General features: G+C 31.8%; 3 protein-coding genes across 4 annotated transcripts; 2 read left to right on the forward strand and 1 right to left on the reverse strand.

Moving 5' to 3' along the window:
* Positions 1-571: 571 nt before the first annotated feature.
* LOC108766694 (uncharacterized) lies at positions 572-3,751 on the forward strand. 2 transcript variants are annotated; one of them, XM_018516132.1, is made up of 6 exons: positions 572-1,235; positions 1,560-1,685; positions 2,671-2,697; positions 2,994-3,061; positions 3,123-3,326; positions 3,490-3,751. In XM_018516132.1, the coding sequence occupies exons 1-6, from the start codon at positions 884-886 to the stop codon at positions 3,571-3,573; spliced, it is 861 nt and encodes a 286-aa protein (XP_018371634.1). In that variant the 5' UTR covers positions 572-883; the 3' UTR covers positions 3,574-3,751. The 2 variants fall into 2 exon arrangements, with proteins under 2 accessions (XP_018371634.1, XP_018371633.1); XM_018516131.1 differs by having other exon boundaries at positions 2,656-2,697; positions 3,490-3,747.
* A 408-nt stretch (positions 3,752-4,159) lies between these two features.
* LOC108766693 (protein CNPPD1) lies at positions 4,160-7,667 on the reverse strand. Its single transcript, XM_018516130.1, has 5 exons — positions 7,439-7,667; positions 7,100-7,193; positions 5,335-5,540; positions 5,114-5,242; positions 4,160-5,006 (listed from the first exon to the last, which is right to left on the reverse strand). Exons 1-5 carry the CDS (start codon positions 7,478-7,480, stop codon positions 4,224-4,226), a joined length of 1,254 nt encoding a protein of 417 aa, XP_018371632.1. The 5' UTR covers positions 7,481-7,667; the 3' UTR covers positions 4,160-4,223.
* A 377-nt stretch (positions 7,668-8,044) lies between these two features.
* LOC108766687 (general transcription factor 3C polypeptide 1) lies at positions 8,045-19,762 on the forward strand. Its single transcript, XM_018516114.1, has 15 exons — positions 8,045-8,229; positions 8,500-8,693; positions 8,921-9,812; positions 10,325-11,105; positions 11,370-12,204; positions 12,594-12,839; positions 13,419-13,697; positions 14,006-14,941; positions 15,356-16,400; positions 16,552-17,102; positions 17,477-17,768; positions 18,145-18,364; positions 18,445-18,637; positions 18,850-18,946; positions 19,641-19,762. Exons 1-15 carry the CDS (start codon positions 8,148-8,150, stop codon positions 19,760-19,762), a joined length of 6,765 nt encoding a protein of 2,254 aa, XP_018371616.1. The 5' UTR covers positions 8,045-8,147.
* The last annotated feature ends 1,913 nt before the right edge of the window (positions 19,763-21,675 follow it).

The raw sequence follows: 21,675 nt of genomic DNA on the forward strand, positions 1-21,675 counted from the left end.
CGTAAAATATAAACTAAACCGATTTTCGTGGTAAAATATTGCTTTTACAAAACAATATATGATAGAGCCTGATAAAGTGCAGATATGTAGCTGCATCACATTCTCCGAGTTGGCTTGTCACTCCAATAGAGTCCTGTATATAAAAGAGATATTGATGTCCGAGTTTCTGATTGGTAGTCTGATGTGTATAATGATTGGGTATCCCTTCCTAAGTGAAGCAGCCATATTGTGACCGCAGCTGTTTACGTAGATGACAGCTGACACGTGGTCGCCGAGCTGTATTGCTACGAGAGTTAATTCGTCGGACTATCTGAGTCCATCGTTGATTTCTTGTCATTAAGCTCTTTCGTATTATAGTACATCTTTAAATTAAATTATTGTTTTTGTTATAATTTTGCTTATTTCGGCAAACGAACTTTACGCTAACGGAACATGTTTATATTAAACGGAGTTTATGACATTGGAGCGGTCCAAATATGTCGACGCTGGAGGTGATGCCGTGATGGTATCCGGACTCTGGTGAGAGTTCGATTTCGAGTCTCTTTTATATACAGAACTCTAGTCACTCCTGTCGATTCTTAAGCTTTTTGTGTGCTATTGCCTTTCCACTTCCACTGTGCTTGGTAGAATTGACAGTCCAGTCAAGTGGCTGAGTGGCGGCAAGTGGCGCCAGTGGCTGAGTCAGTCTGACGTCTGACGTCTGACCAACTCTGACATCACTGGGTCCTTGAATGCGTTCTCGCATTTACCGGATCGCACCAGATGCTTTCCGAGAGATTGTCCTCTCGAAAAAGGGAGAAGGGACACGGACACGTCATAGACACTCGACAAGAGTCAACGTGTGAGTTTCTATTCGTTTGACGCTCCCGTATACCTAGACAAGATGTGTATATCGGTGACGGCGCTTGGTCGACGAGGATTTACTCCGAGAGATGTTATGCGGCTCGGCGTTAAGCAACTTCATTGCTCCGAATCGTCAATGAACAACGTGCTGTTACGACGGTGTCCCGCATCGTTGTGCGTCGCCGATGTCTCGCGAGTTCTGGGCTGGTTTCGCGAGAGCTCGAAAATGTTCTCTTCCGTGAGGACTCCAATTTCCCCTGACGCCGTCGTCGATGCTCTGACGAAGCGGCAAGCGAAGGAGTTGGTGTCAAAGCTGACCTCGGAGGAACGTGGCTTATTCTTGACAGCATTGAATGAATGCAAATCAGCGGAGCAGAAGGCTGGTTATGAAGGTAGACATCGCTTGCTCCAATAAATTTGTAGTCTTAGACAAGCATCTGCTATTTAACGAAAGGCTAATCCTTATTTTAAAGATGTACAGAAAATTATTTCTTACAACATTACATATTAATGGAGAAGATATTGATCTTTTATATATTTAGCACAAGTGTTTGTTATTTAATTAGGGGCTAATCCTGATTTTAAAGATGTACAGTAGAAAATAACTTCTTATAAGATTAAATATTGACAGGGAAGATGTATTGATCTTCTTTTATATATTTAGTTTTATACATATATCACAAAGAAACACAATAAAATTCTTGCATCTTTGCTAGGTCAACTGGCAGCTATCCGATGGAGGAGCAAGTTAGGTAGACCTAGCAAAATACCATCGTTAGGCGAGGTGGATCCTACAGGAACCTACTGCCCTATGCCGGACGATTGGTTAAACCGCAAGTACGGTAAGGACATTACTATTTATATCTATTTTTTAAATCATACATATCATGCATTCGTTGAATCATCGGTACTATTAAAGAAAGAAGTAGTATAGGATCGTTAAATAGTACAGGATCATTTAACATGTCTTTAATGCAGTGTAACAGTTCGTTACATTCATAAAAAAAAAAACATTATGAACATTAACTTAGATTTATTACCTATAGATCTCGCAAAATAAAATTAACCTCCCTGTTATTTAATGGTATCTTTGGATATAATGGAATATTTTTTCTGCAATGCGATCTCCATGGATGTTATTCTGTAAGTTTCTCGTTTTTTCTCGATTTCTCTTTTAACTCTCTAGCACTCTCTGTGTCTCTTTTCTTCTAATTACACTAACTCTCTTGCCTGCTTCTATTCTAACACAACTTTTCGGATGTTTCATGGCCAACCACAGTGCCACAGTTAGGTAATATTTTGGACACTTTTCTATGGTTCTCTCATTTTTTAAAAACCTTTTCCCTCAATATGGAAATTAGTCCTTGTTAATTTTTTTTAACCAAATACATTTTTATAAAAATTATAGAATTATGTTTTTCACATTTTCTTTCGTATCTCTTGCAAATTTTGTTTTTGAAATAATCATTTGGCCAGATTATTTTTCATTCATATTAGGCAAAGTTGTTTGGATAAAATGATTTTTGTAGAATTTATTAAACTCTACAAAATTGTCTTTAATTGTAGAGCTTTTTGTTTTTTTCCTTACAATATTTTTTTCCTTTATTTGAATTTTCTTAAGATTCCTTTTTTTATTTAAATTCATTAAAAATACATCACGATATACAGTTTTGGTGTTCATGAACAATAAAAACAATTTACCTTATATTGCATTTAATGTTTGCTAGTTTCATTAAGTAATTATGTAGCAATTTCTCTCATATTAAATACGATTAACATGCGGATTTAGATTGAATCTTTTGTTTTTTGCAGTTGAACACGTTGCAGAGCCACCCACAAAAGACTTGGTATTCGGTATGTATTACTTTCAATATCAAAGAGTTTATATATTCACTAGCAAGTAATCGGTCGCGTTTTTATCTTATTTATCTCCTATTTGCTGCTTACAAGATAAAAATTAAATAATACTTTTATTTTAAAAGATTTATCATTACTGCAAAGATTGATTAAATGATATAGATATATCTTGTTTTAAGAAAATTTTAATTGGACAAAATATGTAGAAGTTTTATATACATATAATAATTTAAATCTCGATTTCGGTTAAAAGTGCAAATAAATAATGTGGAACAATAATTGTATTTTTGCAGTCGCGATTGCAAATGCAATTCCGTTCGTTGGATTTGGTTTTCTTGACAACTTCATCATGATCGTTGCTGTATGTATCTTATGGACTTCCGTCATTTCCTATGTGCCGACTTTTAAGATTGATGTTTCAGGGCGATCAAATTGAATTGATGCTGAACAGAAGGTTCCCTATCTCCACCATGGCAGCGGCAGCGCTGGGCAACACGGTATCCGATGTCATTGGAATCGGTTCGGTGCATTATGTTGAGATGTTTGCTCAAAAAATCGGCTTCGAAGCGCCCAAATTAACTCTAGCACAACTGAATCTACCTAGGACACGAATAGCTGCGAATTTGGTACAATTGTTGTTTCGTTATACTTTATTTTACATATTGAGCATATTTTTTTGTTTTATTATTGAGTATTACGTAAAAATTTACGTAAAAAAGATTCTTGGATAATTAAAAAGATGAAGTCTTTCAGTGAAATTATTCAAGGAAATTTTTTTGTTGATTACAGGGTCGAGTTATTGGTGTTACGATTGGATGCATTATTGGCATGACGCCCATACCGTTAGCCGCGCTTTTCCGCAATGGTAGCTGAATTAGCCAAAAAAAAACCGACTGAGAGAAACGAATTAATTTAATTAATTTAATACAATTAACTTAGTATGTAGGACAGGCCACAAATACCCCGCAATAAGCGTTTTATTTTACACAAATGCCTAAACTTTTATAATTTTAATGTTCAACTATCGTAAATAACACGATTTCCATCTCACATCCAGTATTATAAAATATTTAATATATATAAATGTATAGAATGTGTATAGTATAGAACTGTATAGGACAAAGTTTGTGTGCAATATTATGATTGTTTGTTAAAGATGAAATAGGTTTTAAACCTACTGTGTTTTACGAGGCTTTAATCCAACGCAAAATCTATTTAAAAAAGAAGCTTGTATATGTGTGATATCAGAGAGTTACTAAACTAGAATAAAAACTTGTTTTAATATCAGTCTTCCAAAAAGACTATTCATTATTCGTTCCCCAATATGTAATCATTTTTAGATATAAAACAGCATTTGTAGCATGCGACATGGGATATTTATTGAGAAAAACAGATCTGTTAGTATCGAACATTCCACTGCAAAAAGTTAGTACAAAAAATATAGGTTTATATATCTGTTTATATATATATATATATATATCCTTTGAAAAAGATTGTTTAACAGGCAAATTTTTATAAGCAAGCTAATAGTAAATTTTTAATTCTGGTAACTGAAAGACACTTTCGTGATGTGATCGTTTCCAGTTTTGTTCTAACCAATTTAAGGTTGTGTCTAGTATTTCCTTCCAATTTACGTTGTGGCGATAGTCTTCCGGTGCGAAATCTTCCGTTTTCCCTATTTTCTCCAGCTTTTTTATATTTATAGCTTGCGTCGAATTGAATGAAAAGTCGATGTTGATGATGCATAATTTGTCAGTGAAATTTGCAACCTCGACATTGCTCTCTAAACAATACTCAGGCAACCAAGTCATTGTTGAGTTTAGCCACCACTTCCAACTGGCTTCTTCATCATCATCATCATTATCGGTTTCCATAATTGCAGAATAAGCTGCAATATTCTCGGAATCGGAAATCGGAAGACCATCATCGTTAATCTCCTGGGATCGTGTATTTATCAATGTATCAGTTAGATCGGTTGACGAGACATTCGTCGCGAGATTTATTGACAGATTCGTTGATTGTCTCGAATTAAGTGATATCCCAGGTAAGCAACTTTGCACAATAAAATTGGCAACCAGAGTGGATCCCAGAAGAGTAGCCAATCCGGCGGCATAAGTCGCCAGACAAATCGAAGACACACTAATTAAAGTTTGTGCGATTCTAATCAACTGAACGGAATTCATCAGACAACTCAATTCTGTATATGTGCACCATCTGCGCTTGTGTATTTCTCGATATGCCACGTTTTTTTCTAGTTGTTGCAGCCTTTCCCAAAAGTCTTGGTGCTGCACCAACACTGTCCAGTCCTGTGGCATAAAAATGATAAAATACATTTTGATAAATGATACATAATCAATTGGTAACTAAATTACAAATTATATAAATTTTAAATAATGTATAAATGATTACTTACGATTGCAGCAAGAAAATCTTTTTCCAATTTATTCATTCGAGATATAGTCACTTGTCCCGAATTTGCCCACTCTTTGTTGAAAACCTCATCTTCTTCGCCATCATCGTGCAAAAATTTACTGGCTACCATCTAATAAGCGTTAACAAAAATTTATTCGTTAACTTAAATGATGTTAAAATTGTTATCATGTTAACACATCAAAATAAAGAATAATAAATTACCAAAGAAACCAAGAATAGCTCAGATGGCGCTACTTGATGAAGATATTCTGGATTACAATTCTTTAATCTTTCAACATACAGCAAAGCCAACACAAGTGAGCAAGGGGAAACACATGCATTTCTAGATATTCTGCTTGCTTCCTCGACATCGAGTTTTTCCAATGTATGACCGCTCTTTACTTCCGTAAAAAGTTCTGCTGCCAATTCTAAAAATACAAAAAAGATTAATTTATGAATCATGCTTTATTAATATGCATATTAATATTGAGTTAAGGGAATGGGGAATGTTTATTTTGTGGAAAGGGTAAAGATAACAGAACATGATGTGAAAGAATGTGTGAAGAGATGAAGGACAGATTCATAAAGTTAGGTAAAGAAACAAGATCTTAAGTAGGAGTTAGATACAAAAAGAAAAGTGATAAGGAAACTTTGGAAAAATATGGAGAAGAAGTTGAAGAAGGACCGGAAGGACAGAGATAGATAAAAGAAAGTTGATTAGGGATAGAACCGATAAGAGCTTAAAAATAGAATAGAAAATAATAACGGGTTTAGGTACAAAGAAGTAATGTTACAAAGAAATAGGTGTATAGCTAAGATAGAAAGTAGAACTGTGTGTAAGAGACAGATAATGTAAAGTAGGCTGTGAAAAGGTGATAATGGAAATAAAATAAATAGACAAAATAAAAACAAGAACAAAAATAAGGAGAGGAACAAAAAAGCAGTTTACAGTTACAAAGAGAGAGCAAATAAGATAATTGTTATTTAAGTAGGTACGAATAAGTGACAGAAGTATGGAAGGATGTTAAAGACAGATTACGTAAATCGAATCCCTTTCTTAGCTGCTGTATGTGCTGAAGTAAATAAAATTTTCTATTTATTCTTTATCATTCTTCATAAAGTAAAATTAATTTTAAACAGAATAATATTTAAAATAAGAGCAAGTAATGTTATCAAATATTGTAAATTCAATTTAATGAAACTAAAGACAAATATTGAAAATTAATATTTCAGAACTTTTTCCTTAAATCTTTCTTTTAAAATTCATATAACAAAAATTATTCCCTCAGATAAAAACATAGTAAAAATAGTTGGCCCATTTAATAATATAAAATTTACATTTATTAAAGAAACAGTTAAATTTAGTAGAACAATTCATTTTTTATACATTTTTATAATTTGATATTAGTGATCTGTCCAATCCACGCTCCGAAAAACTAATGACTATTCTGACTAAAGTTTTACAAGACGACATTTTAATTCTGTCAAGAGATACATAATGGTGAACCGGATTTTAATTGATGACTAATTGCAAGAGAAAGAAAACAACAAGTTTTTTTGTATAAATATTATATCCAAATGTAATCTAGAATTAAGTAGTTTAGTATGTAGGTTTTAGAAATGTTTTTTTTAGTACGTTTTTTATTAGGTATTACCATTGAAAATGACCTGAATGTATTGGTCAAAATGTATGTTATATTGTTTATAAATTAAAATATTAGCATATATCAACTTGCTGTTACACTCTTAACCCTTGACTTTATTATCTGTCTTTATACAATTGAGCAGCAACTATAATGATTATTTTTAATATAAAATTTCTTATTGATCACATTAAAATATTATTATACAAATTTTGATTTATTAGACAACTACGTATCAATCGTAACTAATTTTTTATTAATATAAAAGATAATTTAAAACAACAAATTATTTTCATGTATCAATATATTCTAATTGTTAATTTATAACTGAATATCATACTGACCTGTAACTGGTAAACTCAAGCAGTTAATCACTGGCAACTTGGAATAATATAATGACTTTTTTATACGTTTCATAAACTCATCATGTTCAAAGTCCTGTAGTAAAATAAACAACAAAATGTATCAAGAATTTCAGTTTATTAAACAACAATGGGAAAAAAGGAATAATTCTCAACCATCGAACAATCTTAAAGCGTTTTTAAATTTTTGCTCAATTAATGGCTTTTGATAACAACAAATAATTATTGCAATAAATTGCAATATATGGCAGCTACGTATAAAATTGTATTTTGAATTGAAAATGATGTGTCAATCATAAAATTACACATGTAAGAATTTACCTTTGAACTTGGCATGTTCGTGCCTCGCCAGCTGTTCGTCATTGTCGGGTATTCGTGAATCTCACCATAAACTATTTCTGCAATATTTTTGTGACACGTTTCGGCTGAAGCAGTTATCGTAAATGTAATCCAGACAATCACTTCAGCGAGGTGATGTAAAGTTTTGCAAGAACGTAAATTACACCATATCTCAAAGTAGCACACACGATTAATTTAGGTTAGGCTCATTTTCCACCATGAACGTACAAAATAACCGGATAAGCGTGTCTAATCACATGCGAATGACACTTATAAGTAGTAACTTGATAGGTCTATTCAAGTTGCTTGCACTTTCTGCACTTATCTTCGTTTTCATTCTTTTCAACGCCCAAATATTATATTATATATTTATCTCATTTTTAAGAATAACAAATTTTGGAAGATTTCAAGCGCAAAAAAACCTAAATATAATATTCAGGTGTTAAAGAGAGAGAAAATCGAAGATTGAGTGCAAAAAGTGCGAACAACGCCAACAGACTGTAAACATATGATGATAACCACCATGATTGTATCCACCATGATTGTTTGCGTGCTTTCACAGATTACATACTTCCATGATTTACGGGACTCACTAAAAATTTTGAAACTTTAAAATTATCAATTGTGCAAAACTGTAAAAAGCAATTAATGTATTTGTTGTTACATTTAGATGCACCGCTGCTAATAAAGCATGGCTTATCCGGCATGTAACTTAGTGGAGGCGGTCGTCGATGAAGTTGCCTTAGAAGGTTTAGACGGCATTACTTTACAAGGTTATTTGACTTTACTTTTGTATTGTAAATACTATATCATTTTAGATATTTAAGATCAGATTATCATAATAATTTATCTATTCTTTTATTACAACGGATTGTTATGTTAATTATTGTTTGAACATATATAATTTTGAAGTATGTATCTTGTTGATTCAGCTTTATTTTTACCTTTGCATGTTATTTTTTTATTTGTTTGTTATAAATAATGCATTGATATATTTTTTTATATCTCATTATTTGTTATTATTTCTTATTTCTTATTTTTAGCACTGTGGATGCGATTAGCAAACAGGTTCAATGATTCGCTGCCATACCCTCAGCCTTTCATGGAACAGATATGGATAATATGCACGAAAGTAAAGGATTTTCAATTTTACGAATTAGAAACACCCCGAGATCCGCTTGTGATATTCGATCGTTATGAACATGTACATCCTGATCTTGGTATTATACAAGAACCAGTAAGTATATTAAGATGTAATAATACTTGTATAATTTTGTATAAAATATTCTTACTGTAAAGCTATAAGAAATGTTGAAATATTTGCTATTTCATTAAGAAGATTAAGCTATAAAGTGATTTTGTAATTACAAATAATTTGATTTCTTAATACTTTAATTTTATTTTGAATTTGACTTGCATTTATTATTATTTAAAATCTTGTTATTTTTACTTTTTGAATTTTAGCCAACTGTTCCACCAGATATTTATCCCCACTGTCCTATTCAAGATCCTAAGACAGGTGCGAAGGGATCTTGCTCCACATATCATACAAGAAAAGATATCACAAACAATGTGACAAATGCAAGTTTGGATGAGGTGACAGAAAAGTATGGACGAAGTTTGGTGATTGTAGCATCTCAACGCGTTAGGTCACGAACTTTGATGAGTGTCGAAGTAAGTCCGACATTGAAACTGAGCATCATGCACTATTGCTTCTTAGAAAGAGTAGGTCGATCTCGTTACCATGGCGAAGTCACTCAAGGCAAACTTAGCTTAGCTGCGCTCAAAGAGGATCCAAAAACTTTGTTCTATCACCGAAAGTTTCTACTGCAACACAAGTTGATCACGAAGCAAATCCATCATCAAAAGAGCGCCGGCCATTGCAACAGTGGTAGTCTGTTGCATCTACCACGATTTTATGTAGAACGAAAGCCAAAAACGATTTATCTGGCGGAACAAGTGGTCGATATTCTACGATCCAAAGACAATGGTGTAGCTGATTACGATGAGATTAAGAAGAAGCTTGGAATTGGTAATTCTATCAAGAAACTGTTTAGAATCGCCGTTTTTCAAAAAATTGTAAAGACAGACATCCGTGTACCATATAGAACATTGTATCCTAAAGCAGAGCCTAGTGAATGGCGGCAAAAGCAAGATCCTTCGAAGGAGAAAAAAATTAAAGTTGTACAGGTGCTATATCCGGATGTGGATGTTGCTGATATATGGAACAAAGAAGAGAAGGAAGATGATGAAGACATTGTTGAATTGGATGTATCTAATCATTTGTTAAATGTTCCTTATTTGAAACAAGCAAACGATGTTATTGAAGCTAGTCAAGCAGAAGGTATATCTCAAGGTTAGTACTAAATCATAGATTTTTTGTTATTAACAATGTTTACTCAGCACCCTTGATCGGGTTCAATAATATCCATAGTTATACGAAATTGGTCAATTATAGCTATTCCTCTGAAGAATGGAATAACTTGGCCAGTTATATATATATATATATATATAATACATATTGTATATCCAAACTTGTTGGGGTACATTTTTGGTAACCAAATGATTTGGACAATAAATGTTCAATAACTTTCCTCTGTATCAGTTCAGAAAGACTGGAGTAGAGCATGTCAAGCTCCTGTTACCGTCTAAACTATGACGCTGTAATTTCAATAATAGGAGCTCAGCTATAAATTTGACTATTTGGGGCATGAACTTGTTCATGTAAATGAAGTGCAGTTGTGTGTGTGTTATGTGTATGAACGGAGTTCTACTATATTATAAAAAAATTAATATATGTCATTTTGTTATTTAATTTTCAAATTACAAGCAAATAGAAATTAAGTAATTTTTTATTATAATTTTTAGCTAATTTGGGAAGAGAAATGGGTCTCACTAAATTACAGTCTAGATCATTTATGAGAAATGTGGTAAAAGCGGGTATCGCTGCAACATATATGAATGATATGGGTCGGCAAAGGATTACAAAATATGTTTCAAAGAAATACGAAAAAAGCAGCAAAATGAGCAAGCAATTTAATAAAGAAGTACATAAAATTAAGGAATTCTCCAAGAAAATAACCAGTAAGCGTAAAGAGAATCTGAAGAACAAAACATCTATGCAAGCAGAAAACGAAAAGCACCCAGCGATCCCAACAAACCATGATCAGACAAGTAAAAAATCCTCTTCTGATCATCATATTGATAAAATTGATGATATTGATGCACCAATTATTGATAAAGATAAGATTCTTGATGAAGAGAAAGATAAACATGCAGATGAAAATTGTGCTAGAAAGGAAACAGAATTGAAGAATTTGTTTTATGTTGTTAATAGAATTTTACATAAATATCGATTGTCAAAAATTCAATCTAAATATAGATGTACGACGTCGAAATCTTTATTAATGAAAAGAAAAAATTTCGATACCAACATGAAGAAGAAGAAGAAGAAAGAAAAGTTTAACAATTTCAATACGTCTTTGCAGCAAATAATTAACGATGCTAAAGCTACGTCGTTTTATAACAGCATAAAGACAAATTTGATAACACAAAAACCCATTCGCACTGGAAAAGGAGTTAATGAAGTCTTTGGTTTTATGGAAATCGTGCAGAATACAGAAAAGAGAAACTCTAATATTACGTATAGGTTTGTATAAATATACACATAAGCATAAATAAATGGTTAATTAATAAATATATTAAATCATTGTTCCTAGAGAGGAATGTATATTAGTTAAACAGAAACTTTTATTGCGTATAATTTTGTCTATTTTGCTGTAATGTAAAATTTATATTTTTGTAACTTCTGAATATTTTTAAATTTAGAAATACGAACACTCAGATTCTTTTATTGTAGATATCAATGTTATTAAATATTTTCTCTTTTTATATTGTTTATTTTTGTATTTAGATTGTTAAGACGTGCCAACCTGATAATCGAGGCAGTGAAAGAAAATCAAGTGATTGACGATACAGCGAAACTTATGAAGATGATTTACGAGGAAGAAGATAAAGAGGGTTACGATGTGAAGATTGATAAGAGGTCTCTCATCAGACTGTTACAGAAACTTGCTAAAGATAATTTGGTGAAGAACATCAAGTTGACTTTAAGCGCAAATGGAAGTGAGAAGAATTTGACGTTTATTTGTGATCCTAACATCGACACTAATCATACCGTAATTAAGTCAGCTGTCGAGCAAGCGAAGGTCAAATTCTGCTTATTAGCGTCTCAAAGGAGAGTGAAGAAGACGGATAAACAGGAGAAGACAGACAAGTCGCCTAAGGAGCAATTGCAAGAGCTCAACAAGACAGCGACTAAATTATCCTCTATGAACTATAAGCATGATCCAAAAGCTGGCAGACGTTACGGTTTCAGTCCGAAATTCGTCAGGATGCGAACGATACACATTCTATTATTCTATCTAGTCTATGATCATCCTGGCATACCGAAATTATCTCAGGAAAAACAGGTGGAAATGCTTCGGTCTAATGGATACGAAATCAACGATGATCTCATCCCAGAATTCAGTACTATTTACAACACCGAAGTAAATTGGAAGATGTTTATTCCACCTTTACCTAAACACAACGGATGGTCCGAAGGTTGGGCGTTGATGTGCGACGTTCTGTTAGGGCTGCCCTTGTCGATTTTCACCAAAATACATAATGTCCCCTTTGCGATCCTGGATTTAGATCGTTATTTAAGTCACCCAATCAGACAACATTATCTCGTTAAAAACCTTCCGGTGAGTTTTGACTCTTAAGGATCTTATACATTATAGGAAGATTAAAAGCACGATTCAACAGTCTCGAATATTAGCAATCGTGATTTTTATTATTCTACGAATCAACTGAAAGTTAGGTATGAGCTTGGATCTTTGAAGATAGAACGTGTATTTATTCTACTGATATCAATGACTTTTACATCCTTGTGTTGATTATCTTTTTTTTTTGAGAGACTTATGTTTATGCTTATTGTTTTTAATGATTCTTTTTAAATTTTGTTAATAATGTGTGTGTGTGTGTGTGTGTGTGTGTGTGTGTGTGCGTGCGTGTGTGTGTGTGTGTGTGTGTGTGTGTGTGTGACGTGCGTGTGCGCGCTTACTTGGTTTAAAGATTTCTTTTTAATTTCTAGGTTACTATACGCAATAGTTTATTACATGCACGGAAGTATATATTCAATATCCATGACACTGTCATCAGATTAGGCTATCTTGGTCTGGTGCAGTTTGGTCCGCAACGGTTGAAAGACAAAGATCAAGTGTTTATCTATATTAACCGGCGCACAGAATTGATGGATACGACTTCTTCGGCACCGGGCTATCATAAGATCGAAGATAAGACGTACCCAGTGACTAAATACTACTTCGATCGCACACGGGTAATGTTGACTAATATTGTTTTATTAGAAACATTAAAAAAATATTTTAAAAAATAATGTTTGATTCTTCTAAATTTTTATTCTAAATTTTGTGGGGTAAATTTAACTCTCAACACCGAGAAATTAAATATAATCTTTGTATTTTATATATATATATTTTTTTAAAAGAACTATTGTCGAAAGTGATAAAAATCACTTATATATCTTTGGTTTAGAAAATATATTTCGATTATTGGATTCAATTCATGTGTATCAATAATCACTTTTCTAAGTGCCTAATTTTTTTTAAAACTGATCTTTGCTCCATCTTATTATATTACTGTGATATTATAATTTTTACAATATTACAATAAGTAATACTTATATTAAGTAATACTTATAATAAATACTTATAGTAAGTAATACTGTTTTGTATATGAAAGTGATACACTCTTTAAAAAACTAAGCTTTAATACATTAAAAAAAATAATAATAATGTTGTTTTATTGTTAATGTCTACGCATTTTAAGGACTAATCGAGTAATTCTAAAAAAAAATGAAGTAATAATATCTCACTAATAATATCCCATTTCTTTGCAGGCCGTTGAAAAATATTGGTACGAAATGTGGACTATTTGCGTTAATACTCTACTTGGCGGTAGGCTGGTAGTACATGGCAAGGATATTCTACTTGAGGATTTATGCAAGAAGGCTGCTATGATAGAAGCAGTTGCAGCACGCAATCCTAAAGAGGTCGCAGAAAGAGATACCGGTTTAGTTCCTGGAGATCATAAAGGAGCGGCTGGTACTGATTCAGCTCTCTTCGCTCATTTGAAACGCAATTGGAATTGGTCAAGTAATAGTACTAAACATCCCCAGGTAAAGAGTGACGAAATCATCCAAGATAGAAAAAAATGATTGCGCGCTTTGAAAAAACAAAATAAAATATCTCTCTCTTTTTAAATTTTCAGATTTTTTTAGACTAATATATTTTTAATATAAGAAAAATTTATAATAAATATTTTTATATTATATAATAAGCATTTTCGTTTATATATAGAAATTTACAAATCTATCGACTAATATCAAGATAAATTAATTCAATATCAGTATATAAATTAAATTGTATAGCAATATATTTACTACAGAATATATTAATGTTATTTATGAAATATTTTCTTTGTCAGCAAACTTCTAGAACTCAGGGAAAATCCAATACAGGCCAACGGGATTTGCATTTATCGAAAATTCAAGTAAAGCCAATTAAATATACGGAATATGATGGTTTGAAGAAGATTTCGGGACCACCGCCGCCGCCTGTCGTCAGCGCAACTGAATTGCAGAAGAAGATACAGGAGCAGCTCAATACCGCCGGACGGAAGTACGAGGCTCTACCGTCATCGCATCAATCCAAAAAACAGAAATCCTTTGTGCGACATGTGGTGCCACGCAAGAAAAGTGCACGGGTCAAATTCGACGAGGACGACTATCGGGCGATGCAGCGGATGAATAAGCTGCGAGTGGAATGGGACACTCACGAAGATAACATCCTGCTAGTGTGCAAAGTGACATCGACTTATTTGTCGCTGAATCCACGCAAGCAGATGGTCAGTTTCATAACGATACGAGATGTATTGCGAACATATTCTTACAGCTCGTACAACAAAACTTCGCGCGCCTGTCAGCGCCGGTTGATGTACATGTTGCGACAGCCACGCACGGTGAACAGCGTCGCATTGGGCGTCGAGGAGATTAAACAAGATCCGTTCGTTGATAAACGATATGGCGGCACGATGGAGAGATTGAAGGGCGAGTGTTCAAGCTCAACAGAGTATGAGAAGCGATTAATAGAGATTTTCAAAGAGCTCGTAGATTATATCATGAAAAAGTATTACGACATTGCGGAGATTAAGCCAAAGAAGCATATGGCGATGCCAAAGACCGTACAGGAATTTAATCTTCTTTTCGAAGTGGTCCATCCAATAAAGCCACATTATAATAAGGGCTTTACGAAGGATGTGCGAAGCATCACTGACATTCATTCGGCGATTATTAATTCTGTTATACATAGTTCCATGTGCTGTGGAAAGGATAGGCGTTCCTGGGCCTATCAACTCTTTATGGTATGATCGATATGTAATATAATATATTTTATTCGCGAAAATAATACTCCAAAACTCGTTTTTTTTATCCTGAAAATTAAACTTTATTAAATTAAATTTAAATTAAATTTAAATTAAATTTGAATTAAATCTTTTTTTTTTTAAATGTGTGTGTGTGTTGAATAATATAAAATCAGCATTTGATTTTCTTTTGATCTATTAACAGATGTTACTTAACGAATAATGTCTTTTTTTATTTTTATTCTTTCTATAAGGTATCTATTGTTTATTTTAAGTAGAATTTATCCAGTATACTTATACAATACACATATAACCAATATGTTGATTTTATATTGTTTACAATTTTTCAAAATTTTTTAATTGTATATTGCAAGAAATTTTTAATCGACTCATTAGTAACTTATTTTGTTAAAGGTGTATCAACACTATTCGGAGGCCCTTCTAAAGCAAGCAATGAATAAGGTCAAATCGGATCAAATGGTGACAGTAAAAAAGCATCACTTGGCAACTATTAAGAAATACGGCAACTATATGCCGATGAGCAGCTCGCAGTATCAACTAAGCATTAACTATATCCATAGGTTTCAAACTAAATGGACTTATGATGTTTTTAAGGATTCTTACAATGTCTTTGTAAAATTACTGCAATGGTATTCTGAGCAAAAAAATATTTGTGTCCCCTCACAGGAACAAGAAACATTTAATGGTATTGAGCTTCCAGTTTCCAGTGGCATTGTCGCTGCTATGCATGATCTTTTAGCACATAATCAAATTGACTTTGACATTGAGATGCCGGATCAAATTATTATGTTAGACGCGAGATATCAAGGCAAAGATGAGACTTATTTTAGAGCTGCCCAAAGATACCAAGATATTTTAACAAGACTTTACTGTTTTAATCTTGAAAGCTTTGAGAACGACAATCAGAATGCTGAAGTTTCTGGAATTGAAACGGAAGAAACTTCCCATAAGACACAAAAAGATTCTTTGAAGAGGAGGAGATCTGTCGAGAAAGACAGTTCTGAAGAACCAATATTGAAGATTTTTTGTAAAAACGAAGAAAATAATGAAAGAAAACAAGAAAACCAATGTAAGAAAAGTGAAGATACATTGTTTGACAAGAAGCAATCACTTGACAAAAATAACAAACACGAAGACACGAATCCGAAGGAGTGTTCTAATGAGCAAAGTAAGAAGAAAACGCGTACAAATCGTTCTTCGAGGAAGAGATCTACTAATATTGAGGAAGATTCTATAGACTGCGAAGGGCAGTTTTTGAAGAGAACAAGACTAAACTCCGAAGATTCGATAGATTTTGAGGACTCGGAAGAAAACGAGGAATCAAAGATTCTTGAAGAAGAATTATATGAAGATTTTGAAAGCCTCGACAAAATATTTTTGAATAACTCCAAATCTGTTAAATCGATAAATGAATTAAAGGAGCAGACGAAGGAAGACGGTACATTATATTTTTATGATTATAAAATTTTTATTTCTAGAAATAATTATAAAATAAATAGTTTATATATGTAATATTAAATCATATTGCGATTTCCAATCAAACTTTATAATTAATTTGTCTAAAATAATATATATTGTTTTAATTCCAGATTCTTTGGTGCAGCCGAGCAATACAATCGATATAACTCGGATTTCTCGTCGTGTCAGTGAGATTATCAAGAACATGTCACCTAAGATGAGTTACTTTAGTTCTTGCAACAAGATAGAGGCTACAAATGATGTCCAAAAGAAATATACTAGAATATCCATGCTAAGGATGAAGGAAGAGCTAAACGATCTCTCGATGACCGACAGTCATCACGCGCATGAATACTTCGTTGTTAATAGCTTTAAGATATTCTATAACTTAGAATTATCATCTCCAACTATAGAAACATTAAACAATGTTGAGAATTTTCAAGGTTATTCGGTGCCCAGTCAATTAGTACCGCTGAAGATCGAGATTGTAAACGATTTTCTCAGCGAGTTAAATCAGACTGCAGTTTTTCCGAAAAACGTTGTTTCTTACACAGACTACAAGAACGAGTTTATGACGAAAAACAAAGAATTAACTGAAGCAATTAACTGGAAATATGCCGACGCGGTGTATGAGTTTGTTCAGGAGAAGAAAGAAATTGGCGTCTGTTCGCAGGAGCTGCTGGTAATTCATTTTTTACACACACGCACACGCGCGCACACACACACACACACACCAGACAGCAGACAGACAGAAAGACAGATAGACAGACATAGACAGACAGAGAAAGAGAGAATTTTTTTTTCTTTTTTATATTTCAGTATGTTTCTTTGTATCATAAAGTTTACAAAAGCGATAGTACTAAAAAATCAATGTTTCCAAATTTGTTAAATTGTTAAATGGATTAAGTTATCTATATTTAATATATTGTTTTTTTAACGATAAATTTTTAACGGTTTTTTTCTAGCGATTTTTTGCATTTTAAATCAGCAGTTATTCGAACAATATTTTACTAACTTAGTTATTTAAAAAAATTACTTTTTTTTTACTTTGTCCAGGATGAATTCTTCAATGAACAAGGAGAAAATTTGTACAAGATCGTTTCGCTTTTAACAGAAAACCGTATATTTTTACGTTCCGGTGTCACCAAACCACGGTATATTCATCATCGTTATGTGGATCCCTGGTTAATTAATTCCTGTAAAATATATCGTCTTGAACAAGAATCCTTAATGCCATTTAAGGATAGTATATATTCCACAATGCATCAAGGGAAAATAGCTGAAACAAATACTGAGATGGATGCAAAAGATACAAATATCGACAATGAAAAAGATGCAAATGAAAAACGTAATATAGTTATATTATATTTTTTAATTTTATATTTTGCTAAAATATTTATTTCGTAATAATAAATGAATACATCAATTCTTGTTTATAATTATGGCATAAAAAATTTGGTATTACAAATTCTATATATCTCATTTGAAAATTTTTATTAAAAAATATAGACTTTTATCACACAGAATATTATATTCAATTTATATTTTATGCTTTACTATATTTCAGTATATGTTTCTTTGTATCAAGTTAATAAAGTTTACAAAAGTGACAGTACTAAAAAAATCAACGTTTCCAGATTTGTTGAATTGTTAAATGGATTAAGTTATCTATATTTAAAATATTACTTTTTTAACGATAAATATTTAGAATAAACATATTGCAGGCGAAATAGATAGCGCGATACCTTCAACATCATCGGACAACCAAGACAACAAAGAAAAGAAAAACACGAAAACGGACAATGATATAATTAACGAGAAGGATGAGAAGAAGGAAGGTAGCGAGAAAAGCAATTTACGTACAAGAAAAAGAACGCATAAGCAACAGACACGTTTACTTCCACAAAAGGATGTGTATAAATCTGCGCAGCAATTAGATTTCACGTATGAAATCATATATGAATAAAAAAAAATTTTTTTCTCAGAAACCTCTTGAAAAATAGTATTGAACTGTTCTCTTTCAGAACTGTTGAAGAAATAAAAGTTGCAATAAGGCCATGGATACGTATAGATGGCGTACTAAATCGCAAAGTTTTAGATCGAATGTTAGGTGCAGTCCTGAGTTATTGCATGCTTCATCCAGGACTTACGATGACAAAAATGCAAAACAGATTTGTTCCCGTTCTACAACCCTTTCATACACGTGAATTAGTCGAGGTTTGTTTTATTGATTGTCTATATACTTGCAAATTGATAAATCAGTATTTCTGTACTCTTAAAGAAAGACTCGTTCCATTAGATCTTATATTAGATATAAGTACTGCAGAGTTTCTACAATTTATTGATAAAAAATAGTATGCAACCTGTATATATTTTCTTTTTGATATTATTGCGAGAAGCTAACTTTCGGTGAAAATAATTTTTTGCAGATGCTGATCAGGTTGGGATGTTTAGAGAGTAAACTCTTGAAGAAAACACGCGTTACTCTGTTCTCTGCACCACCTACAGTTAACATTATTAATCTAAGTATGTGATCACTAAAATTAATATTACTAAAATTAGAAATTTTTTAATTCCTAATAATCGATAGTTAATTAATGTCTGCATCAACAATAACATATTTGCATTCTATTAATTATCGTACGCACTCCATGTAACGTCCTCAAAATATTGTAATCTATCTATACATAAATATTATTTCATATTTAAAAATTATCTCTATTTTCGTAATTAAACATAAACAGATGCTAATTTTATAATATATAAAAGATTAATCTTTTTCGATATAACATCTCGATAACGATGTATCTATTTCGATAACATCTCTCGAACATCAAAAATATTTGTATACTTCACTACTATTCAGATAATTTGCTTTCTTGTCTTATACAATCTATTTGACAAATATTTTGATAGAGTGCTTTGTATAATAATACGATTTCATTTTATTATAAATGTTATACAGTTAATCTCAAGAAAAGATAATGGGTATTTATCGTTTGGTAACACAAGTATCGTTCTATCTTTGTTATGGATGGAATGCCAAGAAAGATAGAACGACGTTAACTTATGTCACGAAATGGAAAATATTTTGTTATCTTATCCAAAATTTTTGCTATTTTCTGATATAAGCTACATTTCTTTTTTTTATCTCATTTATTTTTTTTTATCATATTCGTTATAATACATTCTCACTAATATATTTTTTATTTAATTTCAGCTACGGACACCGTTGGTTGGTCCACTGAAGATGAAATAATACTTGAGTCTACCATGGATGCTATATTGAAATTTAGTATATTCTTGAGTACGAGAACATATAGCGCAGATTTTATGCCGTAATTATATATTTTCAGGGTTGGGTAGTAATTAGTTAAAACGTTAAAAGTTAAAAAAAAAATTAAAGAATTAATGACTTTTAACTTAATTTAGTTAATTTTAAATGCATTAATTTTTAACTTAATTTAGTTGCTTTTAAACTTTAATTTATTAACTTTTTTTAAATTAAAATTTTGTTTATCTCAATTAATGCTAATATTTTTTTTTTCTTTTAAAGTCAAACATTAGAGAATTAATTTAGAAAAAGTTCAATGATTTTATGATGAGAGATCTATAATAAGAGCCACACCATACGCGCGCGGTAGCCAGTTTTTATTGACTCGGTAGGTTTTGTCAATTTCCGCTTATATTTAATCACACTAATTTTAGGTATCATAAATGTTTCAGCAACATAAATATGAAATGAGCCTTAGATGAAGAATTGCTGTAAAACAGTATGCATACCCACCCATTTTCTAAATTTTTACGTATATTTTTTGTAACAAATATCTAGTAATCGATGTAGTCGTAAACATGCATGAGTCGTTTCAGAAGTTAAAGAAAGTTAGGTACAGGTTAAAGAAAGAGAAATAATGCAAACATATACTCTTCTCTCTCGCAAGATTTTGACAAAAACGCCTTATATGATGTGTATATAAGTAACTTACATGTGAATATAAAATTAAATTTACCTAATAATCTATATTTGTAAGTGTTATTTAAAGTAATCTCTTTAAGAAAAATTAGGACATTCTGATCTCAAAAATAATTTTTTTTAAAATTAACTTTTTTTAAACTTAAGTTAATTCAATCTTAACTTAACTTTTATTAAGTTAATTCTTTATTCCTTCAACTTTTAACTTAATTTTATTAATTTTATAAGCCATTAATTTTAACTTAATTTAGTTTAAAAAAAAAACATTAACTTACTAACCCTTGTATATTTTTTATATATGTATACATATATTTATATTATACATATGTATTGTGTAAATATGTATTGTTTATATGCATGGCAAGCACAGATGAAAATAATATTAGTCACATCTATTGTATATGATTATAACTGCGTTCGATTTGTACGCTTTCAGCGCTTTTATCCTTGCTTTACATCAAACGTATCTGATACAAAGATGGAATAATGATTATAAGCGCTTAAAGCATGTGAGCATTCAAACCGTACAAAGCTTGTGTTTGTGTATCAAAAGACTATATATAATATTATTCTACAATAAATAGGACGATGTTTATCTAATACCTTTGTACATATGATATACTTAGAAAAATATTTCCGAATAAAATTATTATAATACTTCAATTCTCTCTCTTTTATCTCTTTTAAAAATATTTTGTATTTTATTATTTTATTATTTTTAATTAAGATTCTTAATATTGTTTATTATTTTTTTCAGTAATATTTAAAGACTATAAAGATACGTTGAAGTTAATAACAATTAAATAATTTTTAACGAAGTTTTGCGAAAACTTTTTGCGATAAATTAAACATTTCGCGGATCTCGATGCATTTTTACGCGCGCGTTAAAAGACACAACCAATTTTGAAATTGCCGCGTATTCAGCGAGAACAGGGTAGCGATCATGTAACTTTTTCGCTAGAGCGGAAACGTGAAAAGTGAAAATTTTTGTGTGATGTACGTACATATACACACACTCATGCAAAGAATTTTCTCTTTTCATGTTTCCGCTCTAGAGAAAAAGTTACATGATTTCTACCCAGCAATTGGCCGATAAACCGTGCACAAGCTCGAGGTCAACCAATCGAATCTCTTATGCTCAGCTGATGTTTTTTATGAACGCACTTATCGCTTCGCGCGAAATTTTCGTTTCTCATTTGTTGTCTTTTGTTAAGAAACGTGATGGACATTATTCCTTTTCCGTATACTTTTCTGTAATTTCTCTTCGCCTTTTTTCCTTCGA

The sequence above is a fragment of the Trachymyrmex cornetzi genome, unplaced genomic scaffold, assembly GCF_001594075.2.
Source record: "Trachymyrmex cornetzi isolate Tcor2-1 unplaced genomic scaffold, Tcor1.1 scaffold61, whole genome shotgun sequence".
Taxonomy (NCBI): Eukaryota; Metazoa; Arthropoda; class Insecta; order Hymenoptera; family Formicidae; genus Trachymyrmex; species Trachymyrmex cornetzi.

Coding starts and splice junctions, on each gene's coding strand:
- LOC108766694 (XM_018516131.1), top strand. CDS start 884: ATGTGTATATCGGTGACGGCGCTTGGTCGACGAGGATTTACTCCGAGA. Junction 1,236..1,559: donor GCAGAAGGCTGGTTATGAAG/GTAGACATCGCT, acceptor CATCTTTGCTAG/GTCAACTGGCAGCTATCCGA. Junction 2,698..2,993: donor CACAAAAGACTTGGTATTCG/GTATGTATTACT, acceptor GTATTTTTGCAG/TCGCGATTGCAAATGCAATT.
- LOC108766693 (XM_018516130.1), bottom strand. CDS start 7,480: ATGACGAACAGCTGGCGAGGCACGAACATGCCAAGTTCAAAG. Junction 7,194..7,438: donor CGAACATGCCAAGTTCAAAG/GTAAATTCTTAC, acceptor ATTTTACTACAG/GACTTTGAACATGATGAGTT. Junction 5,007..5,113: donor AAGATTTTCTTGCTGCAATC/GTAAGTAATCAT, acceptor TTTATGCCACAG/GACTGGACAGTGTTGGTGCA.
- LOC108766687 (XM_018516114.1), top strand. CDS start 8,148: ATGGCTTATCCGGCATGTAACTTAGTGGAGGCGGTCGTCGATGAAGTT. Junction 14,942..15,355: donor GGGCCTATCAACTCTTTATG/GTATGATCGATA, acceptor ATTTTGTTAAAG/GTGTATCAACACTATTCGGA. Junction 17,103..17,476: donor TCTGTTCGCAGGAGCTGCTG/GTAATTCATTTT, acceptor TACTTTGTCCAG/GATGAATTCTTCAATGAACA.